This window comes from Seriola aureovittata, chromosome 15 (genome assembly GCF_021018895.1).
Source record: "Seriola aureovittata isolate HTS-2021-v1 ecotype China chromosome 15, ASM2101889v1, whole genome shotgun sequence".
Classification (NCBI taxonomy): domain Eukaryota; kingdom Metazoa; phylum Chordata; class Actinopteri; order Carangiformes; family Carangidae; genus Seriola; species Seriola aureovittata.
In genome coordinates this window covers 20,215,299-20,234,281 of record NC_079378.1, presented here as the reverse complement: position 1 = coordinate 20,234,281, position 18,983 = coordinate 20,215,299, and the positions used below count along the sequence as shown (strand labels likewise).

The 18,983-nt window shown below is 40.4% G+C and overlaps 1 protein-coding gene across 2 annotated transcripts; it reads left to right on the top strand.

Annotated features, from left to right (window-relative positions):
* Positions 1-1,130: 1,130 nt before the first annotated feature.
* fez1 (fasciculation and elongation protein zeta 1 (zygin I)) lies at positions 1,131-18,830 on the top strand. 2 transcript variants are annotated; one of them, XM_056396886.1, is made up of 10 exons: positions 1,131-1,417; positions 4,766-5,130; positions 9,152-9,239; positions 11,157-11,249; positions 13,335-13,500; positions 14,910-15,223; positions 15,951-16,031; positions 17,383-17,458; positions 17,544-17,609; positions 17,830-18,830. In XM_056396886.1, the coding sequence occupies exons 2-10, from the start codon at positions 4,796-4,798 to the stop codon at positions 17,844-17,846; spliced, it is 1,236 nt and encodes a 411-aa protein (XP_056252861.1). In that variant the 5' UTR covers positions 1,131-1,417; positions 4,766-4,795; the 3' UTR covers positions 17,847-18,830. The 2 variants fall into 2 exon arrangements, with proteins under 2 accessions (XP_056252861.1, XP_056252862.1); XM_056396887.1 differs by having other exon boundaries at positions 1,134-1,417; positions 11,157-11,243.
* Positions 18,831-18,983: the final 153 nt, after the last annotated feature.

The window sequence follows — 18,983 nt, the reverse complement described above, 5'->3', positions numbered from 1 at the left end:
AAAGTTGAATATTGTTAATAATGTTATCATGAATGCATCAACCTTTGAGAAGGAAGTGATGAACTACATATACGATCTATTGCTTATGAATGATGAAGACTATTATCAGGTTATGTACCACAGACTTTTAAGGTTGCAGTAATTAAACCTCTACTTAAAACCACATCCACCACCCACGCCCACGCCCCCCCACCCCCTTTTGTTTCTGATATCCTTGAAGAAGGTGTTGCAAAACAATTATGTGATTATTTGCTTAGAATGGTTTGCTTGAAGATTTTCAATCAATCATTGACCACAGTTCAACTCATGACCTCAGACAATGGTCATGGACTGATACTTTTCACCTTATATATGCTTCCTTTAGCCAATATCATTTATATTATTATATTATATTTATTATTATTAGTAGTAGTAGTAGTAGTAGTAGTAGTAGTAGTAGTAGTAGTAGTAGTAGTATTTGGTTCTGCTATTGTTGCTGCTGCTGTTATTATTATAGCATTATCACACCTAAGTATCACTATTATCATCATTCTGACAGTGCTTGAATACAACAGTATATACAGCTGTTCCTGGTCTCCTTCTCTTTTCTATTATACACAGTATATATATATATATATATATATATATATATATATATATATATATAATTGCCTTGAGATAATGTATGTTATGATTTGGTGCTAAAAATAATTTAAATAAATGAATAAAACTCAATTGAACGAGTTTGTTTTAGAAGGGTCTCCCGCAGCAGACATATAATGTTTATAGGAGAAAGGTAGATTGAGTTAAATCAACTCATTATGTCGTGTGTCGTCTCTAGTTACTCCATTCAGGTGTATGGCACAACGATTAGCAGACAATAGGGGAAAAGCTGGTGACGTACAAGTACAAGGTATGTACTTGCAACAGCTACCTTGCAAAAGAACCTCCATCCCCCAAACCTCCTGCCCCTCCTCCTCCTCCTCCTCCTCCTCCTCCTTCTCTTCTCATGAATATTGGGGAATTAATGCGTGCAGGGAGGGAGGGAGGCAGGGACAAAGGGAGACAGAGAGGATAGTGAAGGAAGAAAGGAGGAGGGAGGGAGGGGGGAGCTGATATCGTCAGAGGCCTGGCAGTGCGCAGGCTCCGTGTGAGCAGGGCTGGATGTCTATTGATTGGAAAACAACGGGCTGTGGGAGGACAGGACAGACAAGGGTGGCTGTGGGCTAACGGGTGAGGGACGGGATACAGACCAAAGCTCAGACCACGCTGCCATCTTTACCTCCCCCTCATATTTTTTTTCTCTCTCTTCCACACTGGAATGAATGTAACTGCTGCTGCTCATCTGTCGCTGCGAAGGAAGGCACAGATTCTCCTGGTCTAAGAAGATCCTGCCTACACACCGCAGCCATAACAAACAGCGGCTCGTCCACTGCAGGTAAACCGTCTTCTTACTCTACCTGTCATCCTGCCGTTCATTCTTCCATGCCCGAGCTCAGTCATGACCCCTCTGAGGTCCTACAGCTGAGCATGATCTCCCCTCCATCCCTGCCTTGTAACCATGGTTTCCTCCATCCCTCTGTCCTCCGTCCTCTCTCCTCACTGCTCTTTTCTCCCTCCCCCACACTCCTCTTTTTTCTTCCGCTAATGAGCTGATGACCTGGACCTGCTGATTGAATGATTTCCATTTCTGCCTGAATGTTGATTTGAGTCAAATGTGCTTCACATAGGACAAGAACTGAATTGTTTAAAAGGTATTTTCATTTAGAATATGAATAAATACCTGCTATGTGACACTGAGCCAGCTAAAGGCCATATCAGATATGAGCAATAATTTAATTTCATATCTCTGATACACATCAGGCTTGATTTTAACAGCATTTAGCATGTGTTGACATTGTTCTTCTCCAAAATATGAAATATTAAACCACTGTCTGCATGTGACAGCCATGATTATGTCACGGACAAAATAAAAAAAATGCTTTAATAATCAAATTGATTTGTTGTTTGATATGATAGTTGTAGTCATCCCTCCTCCCCGTAGTAAAAATGGGGCAAGAGATTTGGCTCCATTGCATTAAATGACCTCATCTCTTGTGAATGGCTCTTTTTCATACCTGTATCCTTGTGGAGGAGGAGGGGCATACACCTGAGACCACCACCACTCTGTGAAGGTCACATACAAAAAAAGGCTGACACACATCCTGAACTATGCGGACGTTCAGTACATACAGTGTGCACATCTCAAACACCTCCACACACCCCCTACTGCTTCATACTGCTTCAGCCATAATGTAGATGCTGTGATTTCACACCTCACTTATGTTAGAATAAAAATATTCCTGCGTTTTCCACATCCGCCTTGCTAAATGGACATAGCAGTAAATAGAAAAGCTACAGGATGACTGGAAAGGGCTATTAGGAAATTGAATTTGTGATTTTTCACGATGCCAACTTTTCAAGCAGCAGTGCATCACTACATCCTGCAAAGAGTCCCTGTGGCAAGGTTAGAATCAGCTGCTAATTTCTATGTTTGTGTTGTAGACCCAACGGCCTTGAGTCAGTGATCTATTGACAGACACAAGTTGTCAGTCACTGTCATGTAAAGGAGCCAGGGAGTACTTCATTTCTCTGCTACCAAATCAGAAATACTGAGTTTTAAGCCAATAATGAATGCAGCTGAAATACACTAATAAAGATAAACACACCAGAGGGACAGACAGAGGGAAAACAAAGCTAGAGAGACAGAGAGAGGATGAGATTGTGGAAAACAATATCCGGCTGTACACGGAGCAGCACTTTGCTGAGTGGTGTGGTGAGGAGGAAGAGGCTTGCACAAGCTTGTTCCTCTGTGCTCACCCACTTAGGCCAGGCCACGGTCCAGCAAAGCACAAAGGATGAAATTTAGGCCTCAATACTGTAATTACTCTGCGTTGGACGACCTGACCGCAGCACAACTTCTTTGAAAAGTCTGACTGCAGCATTACGTCCGCCATGAGAATGAGTGATGCTTCTTTTTGCTGAACTGCACCTTTTACACACATAACAGTCAAATTAAAAAGATCACCAGCATCATTTTTCTACAGTTACAGTGATTTGAGTTTTCTTAGTATATTCTGTGAAACCTAAAGATAATTTGATGAATTCTAGTAGGAACACGTGAGCACTAACTACAGGAGACAATGAACCCCATGTTTCCTGGCTGCTTCCTGCTCTGATGAGAGTGAACAATAAGCAGTTTTTGTTTTCGCTGTCAGATTGTGAGGTTCACTCTTTGTCGTAATTGTGACATATTAAAAAACATTTGTAATGAGAGAGTAGGACAACTGGGAAATAAGGAATACTGTATTGTTATATATAGGCCTACCACTTTCCAAAACACAGAGACTTCCTGGTATTCCCAAACCATGTGTATAATAGAACATAACACACACCAACAACTTGATTTAGTATATTAGCAGTATATTTTTATAATGCAACACTTTAAAGAGCAGTGTTTCTAGGAGGAAGTATAATGGTTTTCCAAACTCTACTCCAGTTGATTGAGGCATTAGAAGGTATAGAGTGTATCCTTACTCCAAACGGTCTGGTGTTAACTGTTTGTAAGAGGAGTTCAACAATAAATTGCAATGTTTCACTGGTAAATATAGAGATTAGGTAAATCAGTCTTGCCATGGAACAGCATGTGCATGTGCTTAAGACCTTAATTATAAAATAGCAGAGTGGATGAACTCTTTTCTCTCCTCTGTGGGAAAGAAAAACCAGTGAATAAATGTAACTATTGAACAAAGGAAACAGAGAATGAAAACTTAATAGGGACTTGAACTTGATAACTTGACATATTTTTTTTGTCTTAATTTTAAAAGGGAATATTTGAATATACTTCTTCTTGTGAGCCCCAAGGTTTGATTATCTTTTCCTCAGTGGTGAATCGAGTTGCCTTATTTTACAGCTTAAACCAAATACACAAGGGATGTAATAAAATGAAAACAAAAGACCAAAAATACAACCATGGAACTCCCATGACCTCCTGATTCAATGTATCTTTGGAACATTTGATCTAAGATTTCTTACCTCTCCAAATATATTTTGGGGTAACTTTCTGAAGTCTGTCTCAGAAATGCAGAGGTGGTCAGAAAGGTGTGATTGTGCTGTAAAATGTGACCCATGTTTAAAACTGATATAGATGGTTGCATTGACATTGAACGATGAGTAGAGGAAACGGTTCTCAGAGCAGCATTATAATTATCTGACACATTTCACGACACGATTTATTCAAGTAAATCCATCTTTACACCAGATATTTAGCATCTAAACCTGTGAAGAAACCCGTTCCCAGCACTGTAAAATAACCTTACTGTAATACATGATATACTTTGACAAATCCTCCTCTAATTTCATGTCCCAGAATCTTGGAAACCTCATCACTTCAGTCCCAGTAGAACTACTTAATTAACTGTGGTTTACCAGTAAAGCCAACTGGTTGGGTTTTCCTTTGGGACCTGGTCCCCTTCTGGCACATCAACCTCCATCCCTTCTTTGTCTAGACTACATGGTGCCAGTCCACCTGAGGTGAGGCAGGCGTGATTTAGGAGACGCCATATAAATCCTTCTGGGATGTTGGTAAATCCACCAGATGGGGACAGATAGAGTCTGATCTGGTCTTTGCCTTAAACACATTTGCTGCAGTGATCTTAAGAGAAACTGACAGCATCAGTTTTATAAGCGGTGCTGATTTAGCAAACTTGATGCATTAAACACTGCACTACCGCTGTGTTTTGTTCAGGGCTCGGACATTAACCGTACGGGGGACACCATGGAAGCCCCTCTCGTGTGTTTGGATGAGGAGTTTGAGGATCTCCGGCCCTGTCAGATGGATGAGCTGGACCATCCAGCACTGGATCACTCCCCCTACTCCCCGCCCCCCACCACCACCACTGTCCCCCTGGCCCCCATCACCCGGGAGGACTTCTCTGAGCTGGAGAACTTCTCTGAGATGATGAGCTTCAAGTCGATGGAGGACCTGGTCAACGAGTTCGACGAGAAACTCAACGTCTGCTTCCACAATTACAACACCAAGACGGAGGGTCTGGCGCCCATACGCAACCAGTCACACAGCCAGGAGGATGAGGAGCGACTGCAGGACGAAGAGTGAGTGACCACTTTTAATATTGTGTAACGAACTGTTATGAGGCTCAGTTGTCTGGGGCTTTTAGCCCTCATGAGCAGCCATCTGTTAATATCTGTTTTCAAGCCTGCTATGTGCACAACTGCGGTTGTAATGGATGATGAATTATTATAAGTTGTACTTATAACACTTAAAATCCAAAAAAGAACTCTAAAAAGCATTTGCATCAGTATTTTGTGATTTTTATTTATTTATTTTTAGGGCTAGATATTTGAGCAGAGACAACAAACATACATATTACATCATAGACGAACAACAACAACCAAAACTTACTTCTAATATCCTGTACTTATCAGTGATTCCAGTGTTGTAACAAAAATGGGTTTTTGTGATACCTGGTTATGGATTCAAGGTTGGGATGACACAGCATGTTTTGTGCATGTGTATAGATGTGTGAGTGAGAGATCATTACACTTGTATCTGGGTTAGAACAGTGGGTGTGCTGCAGGGAGAAAAAGAGATAACAAACATACTTTTGCTGTCAATATCTTCTTTAATTTTATTTAAAATTAGCTTCGGGATGCCCCCAGACCCTCAGGAGGGTCCGGGCCCATCGCAGGTCTAAACCATGATGGCCTGGTCATTAGGGATAAGCACATGTGTTAAGATGAGACCGAATTCAAGTGAGTTAGGTGGAGTTCTTCTCCAGGTCATCATTAATCCAAAGAAGGTGATGGAGGAGGTGGAGCAGTGTTAGCAGCGGTAAAATAAAAAGATACAACAGCAATAGACAACTAGAAAAAAAAAAACAATTAAAGAGCTCAAGAGAGAAATAAATGGAAGAATAATAAAAGATCTAAAGAAAAATAAATAATAGTATTTTAGGATTCTTTGGGGAGAAGCTGCAAAGTTGGAAATAACAATGAGCAGCTTTGTTAACATATAGGAAATATCTTTATGTTTTTCAGCTCCATTGACTCATGGACTTCAGATAACTGAACTAAAAACTTATTTACTGTATTTTCTTGACTATTTGAACTCTTTAACAAAATGCTATATTTTGTAGCATTTGGGCTTCATGATGCACCCTGCAGGGCGATCAGGATAATATTAAAGGAACACAGATATAGGAACATAATGAAATACAACAGCCAGACTCTCAGCACCCATAAAACAGAACCTACTCCTCCAGCCCTTTATGTTAATCACACACTGGCATACTCAATATGCTGCCATTCCTGCCATCTACAACACACACTCACGGCCAAAACAGCGGCTCGGCAGCCCAGCGCGACACACATGACAAAAGCCAAAATATTTCCACACATAGACCACAACATCCCGAAACAACCAGTCAATCAACAGCGTGACCCCACCCTCCCCAGCTTCACCAGTCGGGCTGCGTGCTGAATTATTCATTGTGCAGTTTTGTATGCATCAGTTGGCTTCGGCTCTGTGGGTCTGTCTCTGCCTCTCCACCAGCTGACTGCCAGATCCTCCTCCTTTAGCTCGCAGGCTCTGAGGTGGAAACACAGACGTCCTCACACTGTGTGGATATGAATCAGGCTAAAAATAGCCTGATCGTAGGTGTAAGAGAGGAGAGCTTTTGGAGAGGAAGCACATGATTTTTCAGACGATACTAAATTGCTGGTAAAAATGGGTCTGTATTCCTGTTCTGATACGGGACTGTGGGTGGTTAGAGTTTGACAGTACTACACTAATCTGCATGTTAAGACCAAGACATAAACCTAATTCCTTACACTGATTTGTTATGGCGTACATAAGGAAACCAGTATAGAAATATTATTCCAGTCAAACCAACTGGTCCAGTCTCCTCTGGATTCTTTGTCCCATTAACAATGTCTCATTGTTCCTCCTTCTTCATAACAATTCTTGCATCAACAATCCATGCTGTGATTTCACATGAAGTGAGTGTCATCCACTCAATATTTATTCACTACTCACACACAAGTATAAAGCAAGACCACACTGACGTTTATAACACTGAGGACCTTCTGTTTTCTTATGGAATATAAGAAAAATCATCTGTACTCAGTGAAGGATGGAGTCCGATTCAAAGCTAAATCTGCTGTTTGGTTGAAAACAGTCTGTCGTACATTTTGGCCTAATCCCTGCAGTTGCCTGATTAGAAACCCAGATATGAGTGAGTCCAACAAGCTGATGATGGAGAACTAGAATATTAAACAGAATGATTTCTCCTCGGTGGCTGCAGGCCAACAAACACAGCAGGACAGTTTTGTAACATGGAGTTCCAATTCCTGGCGTCCAGATGACCAAACCTTTTCCCTGTGCTATGCAGGCAGTATCTGCTCCTCATGTGTTGTTATGGTTTGACTCATGTGTTTTGGTTCAGTTTCATTTGAAGAAAAAAAAATGACATTGTTGGAAGTACACGTATTTCTTTACACCTAGTTCTTGAGTTGTAACAATAATGGTAGAAATAGAGACTCACAGGAAGAGGGTTGGGTTCAAACAGTCTTTACTGATAATCAAAAAGGTCTTTACACAGGTCGGCAGTCCAAACAAAGCAGGCAATGCATAGGCCTTAAACCAGGGAACCAAGTAAAGTCAGAAGCCGAAAGAGATGGAAAAATGGTACAGAGGTATGAACACAGGAAGGAACAAAGAACGTCTGGCAAAGGGGCATGGGAAAACAGGGAAGTATACAGGGTTGACTACTAAAACATAGGGGCAGGTAAGTGATTGGAGACAGGTGTGGCTGATCAAGGGGTGGGAAACAAGTATTTCAAAATACAACGGGAAATAATGCAAGACACAAGAGAAGATGTTACAACCCTAATGCCTGTCCATTATCTATGAAGCTATATACAGCTAGCTGCCGGTTAGCTTAGCTTAGTATAAAGACTGGAAACAGGAGGAAACAGCTGGCCTAGCTCTGTCCAAAGGAAACAAAATCCACCTAACAGCAACTCTAAAGCTGGCCTCACATTATGCCCAGCACAACCCTTCAGTCTGATCACAATGTTGTGTATTACATACAATCATTTTTTGATATATCCTTGAGTGATGTAAACTTTGTTTTAATGCTGCTAAATATATGAATCTTCAAATTCAGCAGCACATAAATGCAGTTAAAACAGAAAATCAAGCAATTCATACCAGCGTCTGCATCTCCCAGTAATCTTAGTGTTATCTGCCAACTGTTTTCAATGTGTCTGCTCTTCCTTTGAATACATGGTGGCCGAACAATAGTCTGTTCACAGAAGATTGTAGTCAGTTTTAGCACATAATTAAGTCTAAATATATTGATATACATTTGCTTTAGTTCATTTTTTTTAAATAAAGTTCATTTTATATTTTCATTCAAGTTATTTTTTATTACTTAGTTTTCATTTTAGGGTTAAGTGTATTGAAACTTTGTGCTGTTGTGCACCCATGGCACGCGGACATGGCTGGTGAGGTAAGCTGCGAGCTCAATGGCGTCCACTGTGTGACTGGGTGTGGGCAGTGCCACTGGGAGCAGGGCAGCAGGCCTGAACCAACCTCTGACTGGAGGAGGAAAAAACACAAAGGCTCTGGGACAAAGGACACTTCTCTTCCAGTTTTATGTCATTCCTACTCAGACAGACACTTGCTCCGGCTGCAGTCAGAGACCACTGGCACAATGATGTGAGAAGCTTTATCTAAATCTCTGCTAAGGATACCTTTTCACGAGTAGTAAGCTGTGCTTTTTTTCTGTTGTGCATTGTTCCTCTGCAGCCTCCAGCTCTGCACATTGACCACCATCATTAACTTGTCACATTGAAATATTGACTGAGTTGCAGGCTGCTGAAGACAGGGCTGAGTAGACCGCCTTTATAAACAGGGAGATAAAACACACTGAACTCTAGTCTAATGCTGTTATATAACTGTCTAATTGCATCATGTGTGGATACACCAACTGAAAACAGACGGCAGACTTTAAAGCGTAGTGGAGTTTTGTTTTTGCTTTTTTTTTTTGTTATACTTGAAAGTTGCCTTACTTACATGTTTGCATGTATGTGTTTGTGTGTAATTTCACAGTGTGTGGGACGCTTTAACTGACAACTACATCTCCACCTGGGACGGCCCTGACTCAGAGGGACTGAACGGCAATCTGTCTGACCAGGAGGTACATGTCATCCACATATTTCTATGTGCTTTAAATCTGGGAAATGTAGAATATAGGCATGTAAAAAACAATATAATATATAATATATCATAAGTAAACTTTCTTTTTGATTTTGTGAATTTAATTGCTTTCCTAAAACTGTCAACTACCTGTATGGCAAACATGGTTTTCTTTAGCTAACAAAAGGTTACATGTTTTAAAATTTCTCTCTTATTGAAATTCCTGTTTATTCCTTGTTCCAACTAACTTATATCTTATATTTGATCTACATTGTATTTAGATGTCCTTAGGAGTAGTAGATTAGTACCATTGCTATACAAACCATATGAACGTTGAATTAACATTATGTACAATTTGTTCTTATTTAGTTGGCATGAAACTGCCTCAAAAGCATTAACCATGAATGGATCCTGAGCTCTACTGTGATGTTTATTTACCACTTGCATGGTGAAATGAGTGTGGTTTTATTAAAACTAATACCAGGTCTGACCCTGACAACAGGCTCACCACCCCAGAAATTTGCTTTTGCAATACTTGTTGAATACTCTTCACTTCTGTCTATTCCTCTAGTTTTAAAGACAAAACATGATTCTCTTGTTATGGTTTTAGAAATGTGTAAATGTAAGGACCAAAACAATGTGCCATGGTGTTTCATGTCGAGGTGGCAAACTGAGCAGCTAACTGGTTCATTCTTTCTGAGGCTTAATCTCACTCTGACACTTGAAGACATGCTTGACCAACCTTGACTGGTCTGCCATTCAGCAGAGGCCTCCCTCTTCCTCCCCTCCCTTAATTGGCTGTCACATACAACTGGACACCAGCAGCAGGCACTTAGCAGTCCAGGCCATGTTTGGGCCGGTGAAGGCCAGAGCAGACAATTTTGCTCCAGAGAGAGAATGTTGTTGTGACACATTCAGTTCTCATATTTTAACTCCAATTTAATTCTAGTTGTTGGAATTTTCACAAATGACATTACCTCTTCAGACCAGTCAGATCAAGCAATTTTCTTTTTTTCTGTAGGCCTAGATATTGTATAAGTGCTCACATCGTCACATTGCCCTGAACTACCTGTTCTAACGAGGTTATTCTATTTATTTCTAAGATACCAGACCCACAAAATATGTCTGCCTGCTGCAAGCTTTGGATATTTCAGCAAATAGCAGATTGCAAATATTTGATGAACTGTCACACTGCCCCAAGCCCTGTAAGAATCCACAGCCATGCTAGCAGCTCTGTGAGGCTGTAATTTGAAATAAAGGTCCTTTGAACTGAATGCTAACAGCAGAATGCTAACATGCCCACAATGATAGAGGTAACATGCTGATGTTTAGCAGGTATAATTTATAACGATGCTCATCATATTAGTTTAGGAAATTAGGATCCTAACATTTGCTAATTAGCACTAAACACAGTAGAGCTGAGGCTGATGGGAAGTACTGGACAAACTGAACTTTTGACCTCATGATGGCACCAGATTAATGTCAGAGGACCAGGAACAGAGTGATTTTAATTCATATTGAATTTCTTGGCAATCCCTCAAATGGAGGAGTTGCTGAGATTTTTCAGTCTGGACTGGCCAATTGACATTGCCATCCCTACAATTAACTTGAATATCAAAACTCTATATGAAAGTCAAATATTGCAAATAAGTACATAAATGAAGTATAAACTATTTAGACATTTTTAAGTAATGCTAAATAATGTAAAACCATTCAAATAATTTAAGCATGAGACTACAAAATAAGACTGATCTCTCCTTTTCACACACTAATGTGGGACACTTGTCTGAGGTTTATCACAGATTTATATTATCATTCCAATGCAGAGAGGCAGCTTGGACTCTTGTTAGCTTTATTTTCTTAGTAAGACATACTGTAGTAGCCATTTCTTTGTTGTTGAGTTCTCATGTTTCTGCAGATCCACGAAAAAGAGGAGGAAGAGATGAATGAGAAGAATGACAACGCCAAATGCCTGAATGAGGAGCCTCTCATCACAGCTGATCAGGTGTGTGTGAGTATTTAAGATCCAACAGTAGTTTGTCTGTGTCCTGCATTTGATCATTAGAAAAAGAAGAGGCAACATGAGCCTTGTCTGAGAGTGTTGTTTGGGTCCTTTGTATCTTGTCACTTTTCACACATTAGAGCATTTTTGTTTACAATAATTTTGTCTGTGGGGTCACCTGATAGTTGAATGGTTAGGGCCACATACCATGTCGGTACAACTGCCGACTCCGGGCCAGCCAGACCATTTGCTGTGTCATTCCCTCCTCTCACTCCAGTCAATCTACACTACAAGCATCCAATAAAGGCATAAAAGGACCAAAAATAATAAGTTTGTTTGTTGGATTTACTATAATTACCCTTTTAGATATTTATGAAGTATATAAATCTGCCTTTTTCATTCAGATTCTTACATTTTTGTTACTCAGCAAGTGGTGTATAGAGTGAAAAGGTCAATAATGTACGATGGATCAGAGCCTTTAAGACAAACAGTAAAATTTTGAAGTCGACTCCAAAATGGCACAGGTTATCAGTGCAGGGAGGTCAGAATGGTGAAAATATGCTCAATCTGTCTAGACCTTGTTAGAGCCGCTGTATTTTGTACGAGCTGGAGGCAGATTTCTAGGGCAGGGAGTTCTGGTAATTTAGATGGCTGTAGACAAAGACATGAAAAAGGGTTTATCCATCACAGAATGAATGAAAAGATCTAATCTGGGCAATGCTCTCAAGCTGAGAGACACCTGACATACTGTTATAATGTTCGGAGAAATTCAAGTCAGAGACTCCTTACACAGTGCAACCCAAACAGACTATAGAGCAATGAGTCTAGATAAAGACAACTCCAGCTGTAAAAAAAAAATTAAGCCAAAATATCCCAGCGCTGCCATCTTGTGCTGGTGACGTCATTTGGAGTCTGCACTGTAGTGAGTGCGTAGTGGAGCCACGGTATCCAATCCGACCCAATCGGGAGTCAATCACACTCAATCACTTTTGGGGAGCTGTCATGTCATCCGTCTTTATATAAAATCATTGCTATAGAAGTGGTTTGATTTAGGATCAATCACCATCACTTCTGTTTTATCAGCGCTAAACATGAAAAAGTTACTAGCCATCCAAGGCTTAATGTGTGCAGGACATAAAGTGCACATGTATCTGTGTATCATAGGCATAACAGTCAAAACAACTGCTTGTAGAATAGCATGCGCAGTAGATTGAAAACAGTAAAGGACCATGAATTGACCCCTGTGGAACTCCACAGACAATCTTTGCATTGTTGGTTGTGGCTATTTCACTTTGATAGGTCATAGTCTTGCAGTCAGGTAATCTTTACATGTATTAACAATGTGGATTCATGTGTATGTTTACCACATGTCCCAAACCACTGTATGTATTGTTGCATTCTTTGTTTCTTACGATCTGGTTTAGGAAAGGCTCTTTATTGAGACTTAAATGTTGTTTTCTCCCTGTTTCCTACCATGAGTCAATGTTGTTGTTTCCACTATCATTCCCTAACCTTAACCATGTGTTCACTATTGTAACCATGACGATGTAGGTCTCCTAACCTCAACAAAGCAGCACTGTAATTTGAAAACCTTAACCAAACCCTAACTGTAACATTGTCAGATCATAAAACTGATTTATTTTTCCTGAGTAGTAATAGCTTTGGAAGGCACAGACATTAATATTGTCCTGCTTAAAGAGGCGTCAGATCTAGGGAAAAAATGGACCTATGATGTATTTTGTTGCTTAGTTTGGAGGAGTTATTTTCCTTATCATGTCCATCAAATCTATTCAGGTCATGTATGACATGATGTTGGAATCCTCTCACATCATGCTAGTAACAGATGCTAAAATCCAACTTAAGCTGGCCTTCACTGCTGCAGCAAGTGTAGACATCAATAATGGATCTAAGTATGATATGTACACTTACAGAGGAGGCTTTTGTTTACTCTACTGACAAATGGACGGTTATGGATATGTGTGTTCTTAGCCCTGTCTCCTGATCACTTTCCTGTCCATCCACCTGTCTCCTCATATTCTTCCATCTAACGCTCTCTCTTTCTCTCTCTCTCTCCTCTCTCTCTCTCTCACCAAGGTCATTGAGGAGATAGTTGAGATGATGGAGAACTCTCCGGATCCTGGCGAAACTGAGGAGGAGGATGAGGAGGAGAGCAGCCACTGCTCCTCCAGGACTAGCCCCTCCCTGCTGGAGGAGATCAGACAGCTGTCACAGGCCTCCAACAACAACTGCTCCTACGAAGGTAAAACTGGAAATATATATTTTTTATTTTTTATTAATGCAACTTCCCAACTGACTGACACTTGGTCAGCAGCTGTTAAGAGTAACTTGTTGAGGAGTTTCTCAGCTAGTCTGGGATGTGAACAGGCAACATTCTTATCAAAACACTGATCCATGTAGACTTGCTTATGTAAAAATGAATCTTTTCTGGCCAAAGAAACTGCTCGATTTGCTAGTAGGATGATCAGTCTTTCACTGCCTTTTAGGTTACAATTAAGCATGTCACTAGCAGCGATAAAATACCAAAGCTGAGACCTTCCTGAGCTGGTGAGACATTAAAACACATCATATTCCCTGTTTATGGAAGACCTAACATAAAGGGCAGTTATAATGAGTGCATGGACACTATGACAACAATCATGCACAAACTGCATTAATTATGCAGTTTATGCAACAAGTTATTTACTTTACATTCTCTCCCTAAATCTTGTTTTTGGGGAGAAATTGGAGAGGATGCCCCCTATAAACACACACATACACACACACACATCAGGTTTTGATTTAGTAATCCCCATGGTTAGATTAGTCACATCATTTCAGCAGGTCCATAGGCCAAGATGAGGCAGTGTTCCCTGCCATAAGGCAGCCCTTTGCTGAACAGATTGGAGATCCATGTGGTTCCTCTGAGCATTCATTTGTCCTGGCCACTGTGGGAACAACATGACTAAACATTGCAGAACACACATACCCGTGTAAATACTTTGATTTGTCCAATGTTGGCGTGTATAAGATCACACATGGTTTTCATTCTGATGTACCTCTGGCTTCATTTTCACTCATGGATTGTTGAGTAAGGACTTAACTGGTTAACTAAGTTTGATTATATAGAAAGAATTATGCAGCAAGTTGTCATCATTACATCATGATCGTCAGTGGTTGCCTGCTAAAACTAATATATATGCACAGTTCTTAGGTTTTTCTCAAATTTTTGATGATTCAAATTATTCAAATGAAACAATCTGCAAAGGGAAAATATTTTGTGATTTTACTGCCCACAATTTAACATACAAAGATACCATGTTCTGTTTAGGGGTCATAAACAACAAAGAGTTGGGATTTGGAACCACTGATATTGTGAAAAAGAAAAGGGATCCAGCTTCTTTATCTTTGTAATTTAATGATATTAACACAGTGTCACAGAAACCAGTCTTACAATAAATGTTGAGTTTGTTGATGGAGTCCTGCTTGAGTCTGACTGATTCTCACTTTTGCTCTGTTGCTTAAAATGAACTACCTACAGTGAATATTAGCTTAGTATATCATACAGTCTGTATATGTTTAGCATTCTGTCTGAACCTCTGGGTAAAGAAATACGTAATACTTCATGCAAAATAATGCCCAACTGTCTCTACACAATCATCTGTTGTGCAGGCCTGAGCCTGATGCCCAGCTCAGCACTGGTGGAGCTGCTGCACCGGGTGGAGGCTGCCATCCGTGAGTACTCAGAGGAGCTGGTCAGCCAGCTGGCCCGGCGCGACGAGCTGGAGTTTGAGAAAGAGGTAAAGAACACGTTCATCACGGCCCTGATGGAAGTGCAGAACAGGCAGAAGGAGCAACGGGAAAGCAGCAAACGCCGACGCCGGGACAAGGCCCTGAGCCTGCAGGGGGGTGGGACGCAACCTGTGAACGGAGGGAACACAGGCTCCATGGCACGCACGGAGAAGACAGGGAGCATGCCTGTCAAGGTGAGAATGAGTGATGGATGCATGTGTGTGTGTGTGTGTGTGTGTGTGTGTGTGTGTGTGTTGCTTGTGCTCTCACCAGTGTCACTACACTAGAGTTAATTATGCCAAAATGTACATTTCTGCCTCCATTAGGATTTACTTATGAATATACATGCCCATGTTTAATCCTTCCAGTGTAAATTAGAGAAAGGTGAAACCACAGTTCCTGACAGCTCTCCCTCCTCCCTTCCTCTGACTGTTAGCATAATGGATCTCGGGTCCATTAGCCTCTAAAGTATCTTCCAGGAAAGATCCTAAAGTGGAGGTGACCCATTGTCTTCATACAGTAAGAGCCCAGTCCGGTCTGCTCCTGTCCAGTAACAGAGAAACAACCTAATGGATTTTCCCTCCATGTGAACACAGCAGCAGCGTTGATGACTCCTTGGTACCTGAGGCTGCATCACTTAAGCAATGTAAATGTACAGATGACATAACGATGCAGGTGCAATAAAAAACAGGTAGACTAATTGCATCTCACAGTGACTGAGTGTTGATCACCAGTATGGTTTGTGAGCGATGCCAAAAGGTCCGTATTGGATTTGAACTAAATAATGACTTATCCTCAGATTTCAGTCTGTTATTTTAATTAAGGCACTAATTCTCAGATGATCAATACCTTATAATAATGTTCTCTCTTTCTGTGTGTGTGTGTGTGTGTGTGTGTGTGTGTGTGTATTGTGACCTGCAGCGTTTCAGCATGGAGGGACTGTCCAGCATCCTGCAGACAGGAATCAGACAGACATTTGGAAGCACAGGGAATGAGAAACAGGTAAGGTCAAAAGTCAAAAATGGTGTAGTTCTAAAACAAATGTGATCTAAATGTACAAATATGTCTTGACACATTACAAGGACCACGCCTCGCTTTGTTGAGTGAAACCACAGTAGCTTAGCAACCTTATCCTCCACCACTTTTCTGAAATCCGATTTTGTGTTTAAAAGGCGTTTTGGACACTGTGCTGCTTGCTGCTCTTAGCTAACACAAAAACACAAACATAACTGTCACAAGATGACACTAGACATTGGACAGCAGTGTACACAAATTATTTAATTAGTTAAACAGTTCATTTGTTCATAATATATGACATACACAACATACATGTAACATATAGACATCAGAAAATATGTTTGCAGCTTTATAGTGACGTGTACACGGAAATGCTAAAGCATCCATGACTGACATGAGTTACTGAAGGTGTAGGAGCTGCTGAAGTAGTAATAATTGATAAGAGTGAGGTTATTATTCGTGGTGCTTCCCGTGTGCATTACAGCCATGGTATAACTTATTTACAGCAGGAGGGGACTGATACTAGCTGTGCTGAGGAAGCTCATGCATAGACCCTTTCATGCCATGGACCCCAATACAGATGTAACGGCTGCACTGCCTCAGTCCAACGCACAGTTAAGGTCATACACAGGGAAGATGGGCCTACCGGTTGTAATTTGATCTCCGTTGATAGTGTAAGCAATATGCTCCGATACACTGCAAGAAGTGTGCCTGTTTCTGTCCATATAAATCACAGGCAGATGCCCATAAATGAGGTTTGACGTGAGCATTTTGAGTTTAATGTAGGTCTGTTTTTGGAGTTATTACTAGATTGTTACCAGTAAATGGTTCTCTGATTCTTAACAGTATCAGAACCCTCATAACTCTATGTATTCATGTAAAACATCTGTAAATAAGCTCGAGAGTGATGCAGGTTCCAGTACTGTGTGGGGTTTGGGGTTTCCCTTGTGTTTACATTTGATCAGAGATTGTGACTTTTAATCTCTTACTCAGTGATAAAGGCTTAATTGTTTGCAATGTTAGGCTATGGAGGAAACAGAGGAAACAGCTGGCACTAGCACCTCTTAGCTGGCTATTAATATATCTATACTATATCTTGTTTGAATATATCAAACCTGATTTTTTTTTTTACCTTTGCCCTCTAACCTAACTGTCTCCTGGGTCCAGCTTCATATTTAAATGACAGATATGAGAGTGATATCAATATTTTCATTCAAATCAGGGCAAGATAGCAAATAGGTTAGTTTCCCAAAATGCTGTAATATTGCTTTTAGTCCTTTGTTTCAGTTCTTCCCAGTTTCCTTTTAAACCCACTGAACCTTGACTTTGTTTTCAGTATCTAAACACAGTAATTCCGTATGAGAAGAAAAGCGACCCTCCATCTGTTGAGGACCTGCAGATGCTGACAAAAAGTAAGTGTCCAGCACAGAAATAATTATGACTGGCAAATAAAAGTGTATATCCACAGCTGACACGTTTTGTATTTCTTCCTTGTAGTTCTTTATGTCATGAAGGAGGACAGTGAGAAGGTGCCTACACTGCTAACTGACTACATATTGAAAGGTAAACACAGAAACACAGGGGAAAGATTTAAGCAAGAATTAAACAAACACACAAGGTTATGTTCTCTAACTGGAATATAAATAGTATATTCAGTTAATGTGAAAACGAACTTTCAACTTTCTCATTTTCCAGTGAGAGTCACTATAGTAAAGTAACTTTGTCATACAGCATCTTACCTCACAGTAACTTAACATTACTCTCCGCTGTTTCTCCTCTCCAGTCTTGTGTCCTACCTAAAGCACCGGCATGCCAGGGGCCACAACGTGATGGAGAAATCTTCCCCCGAGGGCCTTTCCAACCCTCCTCGCCTCTGGCCCCAAGCTGCATGACATCCCCTGTTTTACCATTATCAACCATGGATCCTCACCTTCGACATTATCGTATTCACCTCGACTATGACTACTGCCTTTTGCTGAGCTCACCCTCTCCCTCCCTGCACATTACATTCAGGTCTAGACCCACATCTTAATACTTAAACAAGTGGGATGGGCAATCCCATTTTAAAGGACTTCACTAATGGAGCATGACATGTTGTTAACGATCACAACACCACTTTGGTACAGGGATACGATGTTATCACTGCTTTTTTTTCCTTAATTTCTTTACTTTTTTTAGTTTTTTCTTTCTTTCCTCTAACAGAATTTCAGTGTTGCCAAGTTTTGAGTCTTATTCATACACTGATCTCTTAACCACAGTTGTTTATTCATTGATTCATGAGGACTACACAGCGAGAGAAATGAAATGCCATCCTGCATCCACAACCGATCATCCTCCTGTACTGTTTCAGATGAAAAACAAAAGCCATGCACCTTTTTCTGCCAACTTAGTACTGTAGCTCCATGCGAACAAAAAGAAACAACTATTACGGGTGCAGTGCATTACTAAGCAGTTTTTTTTTTGTTTCTTTTACTTTTTGTCTTATATCTTCTGACTTTTTTGTAATTTCTTTTCATTTGTATCTAAATATTTGATATAAACTGTGTTGCTGATTTTCTATTTTATTTACCGTCATCAGAGCAACAGGCTTCTGTGCATCCCACCCTGTTTAGCCACGTGCAGGTGTATCACCGAGTTTCCTTGGATATATCATCCCCTGATGAGATGAGCTCATTCCAATAAAGGCGTGCATATTTGCATATTAGCATATTTATGACTTCCTTTGCGCCATGTAGGTGAATGTTACATCGCTAATCGCAAATTCTAATAAACATTCAACCCAAATCATGTGTGCTTGTGCCTCTTTTAAACTTTTATTGGGTAACACGATCATCCCTCATCACCAATGATAAGATGTATGAATTATGTTTTCTTGGAGAAAATATATTCTTCAACCAATTTTTTGAAAGATGTTGGTATTCTGATAGTGTTAAATAA

Bases quoted from the DNA above. Each gene is read 5' to 3' on its own strand.
- fez1 (XM_056396886.1), top strand. From the start codon at position 4,796: ATGGAAGCCCCTCTCGTGTGTTTGGATGAGGAGTTTGAGGATCTCCGG. The intron at 11,250-13,334 runs GTGAGTATTTAA...TCTCTCACCAAG, and splicing joins TCACAGCTGATCAGGTGTGT to GTCATTGAGGAGATAGTTGA. The intron at 17,459-17,543 runs GTAAGTGTCCAG...TCTTCCTTGTAG, and splicing joins CCTGCAGATGCTGACAAAAA to TTCTTTATGTCATGAAGGAG.